Consider the following 12695-nt stretch of genomic DNA (forward strand, 5'->3'; position numbering starts at 1 on the left):
ATGGCAAGGATGCACATCAAAGGATGATCAATATACAGTCATAAAAGAAAGGTAAATTAAAACTGCAATGAGACACCACTGCACTCCAGTTAAAATGTCTAAAATTTAAAAGACTGACCATACAATGTGTTATTAAAGGTGTGAAGCAACTGGAACTCTCATACATTGCTAGAGGGAATATGAAGTGATACAACAGCTTTGGAAAATAATTTGGCAGTATCCTAAAAAGTCAAACACACATCTACCATATGATCCAGTCATTCCACAACTTAGTGTTTACCTAAGAGAAATGAAAGCAAATATCCATTCAAAGACTTGTACGTGAATGTTGATAGCACACCTTTATTTGTAATAGCCAAAAACTGGAAACAACCCAAATGTCTAACAAAACGTGAATGAATAAGCAGATGATGGTATATATGTACAATGGAATAGTATCCATCAGACTATTGATACAAGAAAAAACATGGATGGATTGCAAATAATTTTGCTAAATGAAAGATTCCAAACAACAAAAGAGTATATACTAAATGGTTCCACTTATATAAAACTGAAAATACAAACTTGACAGAATGCAGATCAGTGCTTGCCTTTGAATCAGGGAGTGGGATCTGGGAGCAGGTTTGATAAATTACAAAAGGACATGAGGAAACTTTTGGAGGGAATAAATCTTTTTTTTATTGCAGTGATGTTTATGGGCACATACATATATAATAACTTACCAAATTAAACACTTTAAATATGTTCCGTATTGGTTATATCTCTATAAAGCTGTTAGCAAACAAGCAAAGTCATTTAAAACCTACCTTCTCTAGAACAAAAGACATCTGCACCTGAAGCTTATGTTGAGGGCTTTTCTCTTTCTTGCTGTACCACTCCCCCAGCTCTTTGAAAAATGCCTCTAAGTCTGCTCTTTTACCCATAGACACCCCAACTTAGCAGTAGCTCTTCCACTGCACTGAACAATGCATTTGATGGACTAAATGTACTTGATATTTGGTCAACTTATTAAAATTATCTATGTCCTTTATTCATATTTCACAGAGGCCTCTCTTAAACACTTTTTAAACTCTGGGTCAATGTAGTCATAATATTTTATGTGACTAAACTGTTAGCAGAGAGTTAAACATTCAGAAACTTTAGACTTCCAGAATTGGGCAGGAAGAGGAAATTGGAAATAGCAATGTTATAGAGGAACCAGTGATCAAATAAAAACCTTAAATTCTTTTCCTTAATACAGCGGATATTGCAAAAAATATAAGTACAAAGTATGATAAGCCTGGAAGTCATTGCTTCCTGCCTTCTCCCTCTGATATAGAATTTCTACCCAAGATCTTGCAAAGAGACAAAAGCAAAATTGCCCAGGTAACTTAGCCCCCACTTTATCCTATGGCTTTATTTCATGTGTATTATTACTTTTAGTGGTAACTTATTTCAACAAAATTTATATTTTTAATAGATTTTTTTCTGTTTTATTTAAATTCAGTAAAGCAAAGAGTAAATGATAGAGTATTTGGCTTCCTGATTTTCATCTCTATTAATAAGAATTATGCCTATTATTCCAGAATATAGCAATTTATATTATTTTACCTTATCCTTACAGAATGCAAATGAGATAGATGTTTCCTAGTTGCTATGCTTCTTATTGTTTGGCTAATAAGTTACTAAAGATGGGAAACTTCTGATTTTCTAGCAAAATTAATGAAGTCAACAATTAACAGCCTTTTCAATGTTATTATAATTTATTCAGCAAACATCAAAATAATGTGATTTACATTTTAAAAACCTCTTAAATTTAAATTTTTTTAAAAGTTCAAGTGATAAACCTCAGTACCAAGTAAATAATTTTTACATTGACCCAACCCTTGGGGAAAATCATGAGGCTCTATAACAGTATACATTCCCTCACCTTCTTCAAAGTATATGGGCTTATTCATATGCTTGAGAGGTCACTGGCGCCTAAGTTGTGCTGTCCAACAGATGGCTGTCCAGCTACACACATTGAGTCAACAGTTCAGCAAAGCCTGCTGGGGAGGCTCTTCAGGGCTAGCTTATCTCTTGAGTTGGGAGGGTCTTATGGTTCCTCCTAAAGGTACATGCATAAAGCAGTGCCTTGTCCTCCCATGGCTGAGGTAGATAGAATTGTGGGAGGCTGAGGAGATATGAAAACAATATACCTCAAATAATACAATCAAAAATACCACATAGATGTCCTGAATATGCATCTTCATGATGATGCATCTTTCCAAAATCAAGCATTATTCATAATCCACCTCCCCTCAAAAGTCACAAACCTGGTTGACTACAAAGTTGTCTATTTAAGTGAAGAAACCAGGCATCTGTAGAGGTTTACTAGAAAATCCTTTTACATCCTTCCATGCTTCACTCCAGAGCCCCAGAATTGAAATCCTGAGCCCCACAACTAGGCTAGTTAGCCTAAGACTGGCAGCTTCCTCAGGGTCTCTTCCAAGTGGTTCATGGGTCTTACTATCTCCACTTCCAGTTTAGCATCCTCTCTTATCTGAGTTTAATGTCCATCAGATTTAGAAATCCTTGGGTTTGGGGGAGGGTGCCCTGGGTCCTGTGTTCATGACCTGTTATTCAGTTCTCAATTGTGAGATCAAAGCAGGTCTAGTACTAGCACCGTGTGCAAGAGCGGAGAATCCTGGGGTAGGTACTTTCAGAGGTAGATTGGGACAAATGGGTGACAGAATCTAAGGTTGTAGTAAGGAAACCAAGAGGACCATATCCAAATACAAAGTCCAAAGGATGAAAATAGGAGGATAAGGATCAAGGTTTTTAGCCAAGAGAGCTAGATCACATTTTATAAAGGGAGGCCTATCATTTGATGTACTCTACTGTCATATCTATACCTTTGTTACTGAGTCCAAACTCATACCGTTCGCCGCATAACAGACCAATAAATCAAAAGACAAGGTGTTGGGGCAAGGAATGGTGACTTTATTCGAAAGGCCAGCAGACCAAGAAGATGGTGGACTAGTGTCCCAAAGAACCATCTTACCCGAGTTAGAATTCAGGCTTCTTTTACATTAAAAGGGGAGGGGAGGTGTGACTGGTTGTTGCAAACTAATAGGTGCTGAAATCCTTTGTTCTTGCAGCTGTCCAGGTAGGTCTGGTCACAATGTTCCTATAAAACTCCAACAAGACAACTATTATTTTCTATTCTGCACCTTTTTATCTCTATATGAATGGAAACGTGTTATACATTTAAAGGTCAAGCCTGGGAGGCAGAATATTGAGAAAGGGTTAGTATGTATATTCCGGGCTATAGGCCACATTCTCTTACTGTTTGAGACAAAGGTGCAAAGCAAGCTTGACTAAGCATAGGCAATGGAGCACAAAGGCTAGAGCTAAAGGAATAGATCCAATATGGAGTCAGGTTTGTTCTTCTTTGTTCAACCTTAACATACCAGAAACTTCTAACACTATCTCTAAGTCTCACTAGGAATTGCTCCTTCTACAACTTTTTAATAGACACCAAACTAAAATATTGTGTTGAATAAACAAATATGCAAAAGGAATATTCCCCCTTCCAATGATTTTTTTAAATTCAACATCTTACATAATTAAATCTTGTTTTCTCAAAGTAGAGCAAACTATTTATAATATTCAGTTCAACTCACCAAGCCTTAGTGACGCTCCTTTATCCATCTTTCATAGCTTTCCAAAAATACTATCCCTAACCCCTCTGTCCAGTAGGAGGGAGCCTGGTGGTCAACAATTTTCACTCAGACCTCAGTCCTTCCCTATTGACCAGAAAGAGCTATGTTCAATTCCTTTAATGGGGATGGAGAAAAGCTTTTACTGGCAATATTGAGTACTTTCTGTATTTTAGAGAATGGCACACACACACACACACACACACACATAAAGGAAATTTTGAATACATATATATATATATATATATATATATATATATATATACACACACACACATACACATGTACAAAAGGAGGAAATGTGGTTCATTCATCTTTCTTAATTGAGAGATCCATAATATTGTGATTTTTTTCATATTTTATGGCCCATGGATATTCCTCTAACTTTAAAAAGAGATTGTTTGAATTGTAGTTGTTGTACCTCAATTGTGGACATATGGGTCTTTTTTTCTCTTCCCACTTCTTGATACTTCTCTGAGAAAAAGTCCACACCCTTGAATGACCCTGCCTTTCTTACCCCATCCTTTCCTTCATCTTCTACAAATCATGCTTGTTTCTAATCTGAGCAAATTCATTTCCAAAGCTGAAATTCACAATAATTTCTAGTATTTGAATAGCTGAAATGGGATAAAATCAATATTTTATAGTTCCTCTGAATTGAAATGCCATGATTTTCCACTTCTCCCTGGCTTGCCCCCAGAGCTGACTTATTCAGATGAAAATGTTTTAATTGCTTTAAAAATCAGATGAAAAAATATATACAGTTCAACTTGAATTACAGTCATCTTAAGAGCAACACAATTGTAAAATATAATTTTTAATATTTTTTAATGGAGGAAAAGGCCCACAGCAGCAAAGGTGCCTAGGGCCCACAAAAATCATACGGCCCTGCCTAGCCCTGAAGCTTCCCTCAGGATGTCTGGGTTCAGCTGTCTTGCTTCTTTTGATATAAGTAAGGCCTGAGATCATTACTCTCCTTTTTGGTTTCAGAGTGTAGGACAAACCTTATTGCCACGCTTGCTGACTGACTTTGTGTGGAGTCTCCTGATGAGACTCTCTGCACCTGACCAAACAACTGCATCCGAGGCAGCAACCATACTGAAACTGACACTGGAATATTATGCCCATAAGATCACCATGGTAAGATAGTTGACAATGAGCAGGGGAGTGCAGAAAGTATTCTCCAATGTGCTCTTACTGCCTTTGTTATATGCCTACTTCTTTTTATATATATTTCTTGCCATTGTTCATTATGTCACTTCAATAAAATGAGGCTTTTGTGTGAAATATTTCAAGCATACAGAAAAGTTTCAAAATAATGCAATGAACATTCACTCACCAATCATACCAAATTGTAACATTTTGCTATACTTGCTTCAAATTTTAAAGAAATGCATTAACAACAATAAAATAGTACAACTGTAATTGAAATCCCCTGTGTAACCATTAAGGAAAGTTTTAAGAACCCTCAACTTGCTGTAGGGCTGGCCACATAACTTGTGGGGCCCGGTGTAAACTGAAATGTGGGGCTTCTTATTCAAAACATAGAAAAAAACTACCATTAGATGTAGAAACATATGAAGATTTTCCCTATCTCTCTCTCTCTCAATTTGTCATGGTGTTGTTATTTTCTAAGTTAAAAAAAAAACTAAAATTTTATAATATTAGCATGCATTTTGCCATCCATCTTTCTATTGTGCAATGCAATCATAGCTGCAAATATAAGAGCACACAACTTAACAAAATACTACAATTCATATTTCGTGCATGCATATGTATTTTATTCTTACCAGAAGAGTTGTAAACACTAATCAAAACTACCTTAATTGTCTTTATTTCACTCCTTGTCATTCACATATTCTATTAACACTCTCTATCTTCATTTTTTTCATGAGTAAGGAAAGATTGAAAGGAAAAGAATTTATGGATTGCCACATCTTTCTCTTTCCTTCTATGTCATCATTTTCAGCCTAAGTGGTTGAGGCATCAATAAATGTTTATCTTATACCTGCTTTGATTTCCCACTGAACCCCTGCACATCATGGGTCCACTGGAATTCTGTGTTCTTAGGGAATTGTGAATGCTGCCTCTGAATGAGGCTGCAGGGACCGTAGCTGACTCTTATACTGCCACACACACACACACACAAACAGGCTCCATTGTCCCATGGGACTTCAATTACAAAACACAAACTCAAGGAAAAACTTATTAAAAATTTCAATATGACAACAGCAGAGGTTCAAACAAAGTGAAGGACCTTCTGAATGTGGGACCTTGTGCAAAAGCATAGGTCACATGCCCATGAAACCAGCCCTGATGGAGACATAAGGGCTGAACTCCCAGTTCCCTCTCCTGACATAGCAGTGTTATGTGACTAGATAAACTGAGTGCTTGCTCTCAAACTCAGAGAGCAGGAAAGGGAAATAATGCTTTTTACAAACTCTCATGCTTCTACAGACAGGAGCATTCCAAAAGGCATGCAGACCAAAGGGAAAGCTGGAGGGCAACAGTCATTTCTTTAACAAAATAAAAGTTCTTCTCTCATGCAGTGAGAAAAGGAGGCTAGGTAAAACCATATCAGGTCCTGGAGAAGACGAGAAGCCAATTAGAAAACTATATGTGTAAAACTAGCCTGTGCTACAATGAAATCATTAAACATGGAGAAATAAACTGAACTAAAATGGGGTTTGGCAACTTATTTCCCCACCCCAGCTCCCAAAAACAATTGAACTACTGAATACACTGGATTCTTGGCTTAAACAGGGTTGGATTCTAAAGTCAGTTATAATGAAAAATTGCATTAAAATTATCCTGAAAATCTCCTAAATTGCAAGTATAGTTTGTGGGCTTACTATTTCTAAATAAATCTAACACAGCACGTCTTTCCTTGAGGATTGAAGGAAATCATCATTTCTACAATTGAGCATACAGTAACATAGCTGGCCTGTTTTAGGGGCATGCTGCATTTAAAGTAGTAGGAGGAGGATGAGAAGAAAAAGCTCTAAACCCAATAGTTAAGAGAACTCTGGAGAAGATCACTGGTTTATGTCTCCCATTTCATGTTTACTTTGGAGCATATGTGGTGGGATGAATGTTTTACAATAAACACTTCATTTTGTTTGTTTAGAGTAGAGGGTTGGGCACAGATAATTCAATTGTATACGAGGCAATTGCAATGGAATGTAAATTTACATCAAACAACTTTTCAGATTATGGTCTCTGAGAAGTACTTTCAAAATAAGAAGTGAGGTGATCTGGGTAGATTAAATTTGATGTTGAATATACAACCATAGGTTTGAGAAAAATTCTAGGTCTAGCTAAAACTCTTCTTATTCAAAAATGAAGAGGGATTGGAGACAAGATGGTGGAGTAGAAAGACCCGAGTTCACCTCCTCTCACAAGTACACCAAAATCACAACTGCTGAACAACAATTGACAAAAAAGATGGGAGCCTACCAAAAAAGATATTGCAAGGCAGGAATAAAGAGGTAGACATAGAAAATGGACTTGAGGACATGGGGTGGGAGGGCGAAGCTGGGGCGAAGTAAGAGTAGCATCGACATATATACACTACCGAATGTAAAATAGTTGGCTGGTGGGAAGCAGCTGCATAGCACAGGGAAATCGGCTCGGTGCTTTGTGATGACCTAGGGGGGTGGGATAGGGAGGAAGGGAGGGAGGCTCAAGAGGGAGGGAATATGGGGACATGGATATGCACGTGGCTGATTCACTTTGTTGTACAACAGAAACTAGCACAGTATTGTGAAGCAATTATACGCCAATAAAGATCTATTTTAAAAAAGATATTCTACATCCAAAGACACAAAGAAGAAACCACAATGAGATGGTACAAGGGGCACACTAGTGATATAACCAAATCCCATACCACCCAGGTGGGCGACCCACAAACTGGAAAATAATCATGTCACAGAAATTCTCCCACAGGAGTGAGAGCTCTGAGCACCATGGCAGGCTCCCCAGAATCAGGAGGTGGAGCCCCCTGAGTATTTGGCTTTGAAGGCCAGTGGAGCTTGATTGCAGAAGCTCCACAAGACTGGGGGAAACAGAGACTCCAGTCTTGGCACACACAAGTTCTTGTGTACACTGGGACCCAGGGCAAAAGCAGTGATTTCATAGAAGCCTGGGCCAGACTTACCTGCTGGTCTTGGAGGGTCTCCTGGGAAGCCAGGGAGAAGCTGTGGCTCTCTCTGGGGTCATAAAAGCTGGTGGTGGACATATCAGGGAGTGTTCATCTATGTGAACTATGGCTGGAGGAAGATATCTTGCTTGGATCCTTGGCACTGAGACCTGGCCTCACCCAACAGCCTGTGGGCTCCAGTGCTGGGATTCCTCAGGCCAAACAACAAACAAGGTGGGAACACAGCCACACCCATCAGCAAACATGCTGCCTAAAGACTTCCTGAGCCCATAGCCACCAATAGACACATCCCTTGACATGGTCCTGCCCACAAGAGGACCAAGACCCAGGTCCACCAACCAGAAGGCAGGTACTGGCCCTTCTCACCAGGAAGCCTGCAGAAGACTCTAAACCGGCCTCACCCACCAAGGGGCAGGCACCAAAAGCAAGAAAATTATGATCCCACAGGCTGCAGAACTGTGTGTGCAAACACAGGTCAGAACCTACCCTGGGACCAGCTAGTCCCTGGCCATTCAGTGATAAGAGGAAAGTGTACTGCTGTGACACAAAGGACATCCCCTACTGAGGGCCACTTCGTCAAGGTTGAGAAACATAACTAACCTACTACATAAATAAAATACAAATAGAATTTTTTTTTAAAAAGAGATGGCAAAGGAATATATTCCAGACAAAATGAACAAGATAAAACCCCAGAAGAACAACTAAGTGAAGTGGAGATAGGCAATCTACCCAAGAAAGAATTCAGAGTAATGAACATAAAGATGATCCAAGAACTCGGGAAAAGAATGGATCCACAGAGCAAGAAATTACAAGAAGTTTTCATCAGAGAGTTAGAAAATAAGAATACAATAACTGAAATGAAAAATACACTAGAAGGAATTAATAGCAGAATAAATGAGGCAGAAGAATGAATCAGTGAGCTGGAAGACAGAGTGGTGGAAATCACTGCTGCAGAGCAGAATAAAGAAAATAGAATGAAAGTAAATGGAGACAGTTTAAGAGACCTCTGGGACAAGGTCATAGGCACCAACATTCACATTATAGAGGTCCCAGAAATAGAAGAGGGAGAGAAATGGCCTGAGAAAATATTTGAAGAGATAATAGCTGAAAACTTCCCTTACATGGGAAAGGAAACAATCACCCAAGTTCAGGAAGCACAGAGAATCCCCAAAAGGATTAACTCAAGGAAGAACACAACTAGACACATAGTAATCAAATGGACAAAAATTAAAGACAGAGAAAAAATTAAAAGCAGCAAGGGAAAAGCAAAAAATAACATACAAGGGAATCAGCTGATTTGTCAGCAGAAACTCTGCAGGCCAGAAGGGGGTGGCATGATATATTTAAAGTGATGAAAGGGAAAAACCTACAACCAAGAATACCCTACCCAGCAAGGCTCTTGTTCAGATTCAATAGAGAAATCAAAAGGTTTACAGACAAGCAAAAGCTAAAAGAACTCAGCACCACCAAACGAGCTTTACAATAAACACTAAAGGAACTGCTCTAAGTGGAAAAGAAAAGGTCACAACTAGAAACAAGAAAATTATGAGAGTGGTAGCTCACCAGTAAAGGCAAACTTACAGTAAATGTAGGAAATTATCCACACACAAATATGATCTCAAAATCAGTAATCATGAGAGGAAGAGAGTACAAATGCAAGATATTTAAAATGCATTTGAAATTAAGATATCAGGAATGTAAAACAATCATGAGTGTGTATATATATAGAGAGACTACTATACCAAAACCTCATGATAACTGCAAACCAAAAATCTATAATGGATATGCACACAAAAAGGAAAAAGGAATCCAAACACAACACTAAGGATAGTCATCAAATCACAAGAGAAGACAACAAAAGAGGAAAGGGAAGGAAAAAAACACCTACAGAAAACAAATCCAAAACAATTAACAAAATGGCAATAAGAACATACATATCGATAATTACCTTAAGTGTAGATGGGTTAAATGCTCCAACCAAATGATGCAGATTGGCTGAATGGACACAAAAATAAGACTCATATACGTTGCCTACAAGATACACACTGCAGATCTAGAGACACATAAAGACTGAAAGTGAGGGGATGGAAAAAGATATTCCATGCAAATGGAAATCAAAAGAGAGCTGGAGTAGCAATACTCATATCAGACAAAATAGACTTTAATATAAAGACTGTTACCAGAGACAAGGAAGGACACTACATAATGATCAAAGGATCAATCCAAGAAGAAGAAATAACAATTGTAAATTTTTATGCCCGCAACATAGGAGCACCTCAATATACAAGGCAAATATTATCAGACACAAAAGGAGAAATTAACAGTAACACAATAATAGTGTTAAATGACTCATTAGACCAGATGGACTTAATTGATATTTAAAGAGCACTCCATCTGAAAGAAGTAGGATACACATTCTTTTCAAGTTTACAAGGAATATTCTCCAGGATAGATCACATGCTGGGCCACAAAGCAAGCCTCAGTAAATTTAAGAAAACTGAAATCATATCAAGCATTTATTCCACCCACAATTCTATGAGATTAGAAATCAACTATAAGAAAATACTGTAAAAAATACAAACACGTGGAGGCTAAACATTATGCTACTAAACAACCAATGGATCACTGAAGAAATCAAAGAGGAAATCAAAAAATACCTAGAGACAGATAAAAATGAAAAAAATGATCCAAAATCTATGGGATGCAACAAAAGAGTTCTAACAGGGAAGTTTATAGTGATACAAGCTTACTTCAGAAAACAAGAAAAATCTCAAATGAACAACCTAACCTTACACCTATAGCAACTAGAGAAAGAAAAGCAAACCAAACCCAAAGTTAGTAGATGGAAAGAAATCATAAAGTTCAGAGCAAAAATAAATGAAATAGAGACCAAGGAAGCAGTAGAAAAGATTAATGAAAATAAAAGCTCGTTCTCTAAAAACATTTTTTAAAATGATAAATCTTTAGCCAGACTCATCAAGAAGAAAAGGTAGAGGGTCCAAATCAATAAAATCAGAAATGAATAAGGAGAAGGTGCAGCAGACACCACAGAAATACAAAGGACCATAAGACATTACTACAAGCAACTATACACCAATAAAATGGACAACCTAGAAGAAAGGGACAAATTCTTAGAAAGGTACAATCTGCAAAGACTGAACCAGGAAGAAATAGAAAATATGAACAGACCAATCACAAGTCATGAAATTGAAACAGTGATTAAAAATCTTCTAACAAAAGAAAGTCCAGGACCAGATGGCTTCACAGGTGAGCTCTATCATACATTTAGAGAAGAGTTAGCACCCATCCTTCTCAAACCCTTCCAAAAAATTGCAGAGGAAGGAACACTCCCAAACTCATTCTATGAGGCCACCATCACGCTGATACCAAACCCAGACAAAGATACTACAAAAAAAGAAAATTACAGACCAATATCACTGATGAATACAGATGCAAAAATCCTCAACAAAATACTAGGAAACAGAATACAACATTATATTAACAGGATCATACACCATGATCAAGTGGGATTTATCACAGGGATGCAAGGATTCTTCAATATATGCAAATCAATCAATGTGACACACCATATTAACAAACTGAAGAATAAAAACCATATGATCATCTCAATAGATGCAGAAAAAACTTGTGACAAAATTCAATACTCATTTATGATAAAAACTCTCCAGAAAGTGGGCATAGAGGGGACCTACCTCAACATAATAAAGGCCATATATGACAAACCCACAGCAAACATCATTCTCAATGGTGAAAAACTGAAAGCATTTCCTCTAAGAACAGGAACAAGACATGGATGTCCACTCTCACCACTATTATTCAACATAGTTTTGGAAGTCCTAGCCATGGCAATCAGACAAGAAAAAGAAATAAAAGGAATACAAATTGGAAAAGAAGACGTAAAATTGTCACTGTTTGCAGATGACATGATACTATACACAAAAAATCCGAAAGATGCCACCAGAAAATTACTAGAGCTAATCAATGAATTTGGTAAAGTTTCAGAATACAAAATTAATGCACAGAAATCTCTTCCATTCCTATACACTAATGATGAAAAATCTGAAAGAGAAATTAAGGAAACACTCCCATTTACCACTGCAACAAAAAGAATAAAATACCTAGGAATAAACCTACCTAGGAAGACAAAAGACCTTTATGCAGAAAACTATAAGACACTGATGAAAGAAATTAAAGATGATAGCAACAGGTGGAGAGATATACCATGTTCTTGGATTGGAAGAATCAATATTGTGAAAATGACTATACTACCCAAAGCAATCTACAGATTCAATGCCATCCCTATCAAATTATCAATGGCATTTTTTACGGAACTAGAACAAAAAATCTTAAAATTTGTATGGAGACACAAAAGACCCTGAATAGCAAAAGCAGTCTTGAGGGAAAAAAACGGAGATGGAGGAATAAGACTCCCTGCCTTCAGACTATATTACAAAGCTACAGTAATCAAGACTGTATGGTACTGGCACAAAAACAGAAAGATAGATCAATGGAACAAGATAGAAAGTCCAGAGATAAACCCACGCACCTATGGCACAGTAAAGGAAACCATAAACAAGATGAAAAGACAACCCACAGAATGAGAGAAAATATTTGCAAATGAATCAACGGACAAAGGATTAATCTCCAAAATATATAAACAGCCCATGCTGCTCAATATTAAAAGAACAAACAACTCACTCCAAATATGGGCAGAAGACCTAAATAGATATTTCTCCAAAGACAAACAGATGGCCAAGAAGCACATGGAAAGCTGCTCAACATCACTAATTATTAGAGAAATGCAAATTAAAACTACAATGAGGTATCACCTCACA

At 37.4% G+C, this 12695-nt stretch overlaps 1 protein-coding gene across 1 annotated transcript in view; it reads left to right on the top strand.

Moving 5' to 3' along the window:
* Positions 1-12695, top strand: part of MROH9 (maestro heat like repeat family member 9) — a 99705-nt gene that overhangs the window by 46785 nt on the left and 40225 nt on the right. The window contains exons 8-9 of the mRNA XM_007113047.3: positions 1241-1365; positions 4671-4820. Of these exons, the coding sequence (XP_007113109.2) occupies positions 1241-1365; positions 4671-4820 (275 nt within the window). The remainder of the gene's footprint in view (positions 1-1240; positions 1366-4670; positions 4821-12695) is intronic.

Source organism: Physeter macrocephalus, chromosome 4 (genome assembly GCF_002837175.3).
Source record: "Physeter macrocephalus isolate SW-GA chromosome 4, ASM283717v5, whole genome shotgun sequence".
In the NCBI taxonomy this organism is placed as follows: domain Eukaryota; kingdom Metazoa; phylum Chordata; class Mammalia; order Artiodactyla; family Physeteridae; genus Physeter; species Physeter macrocephalus.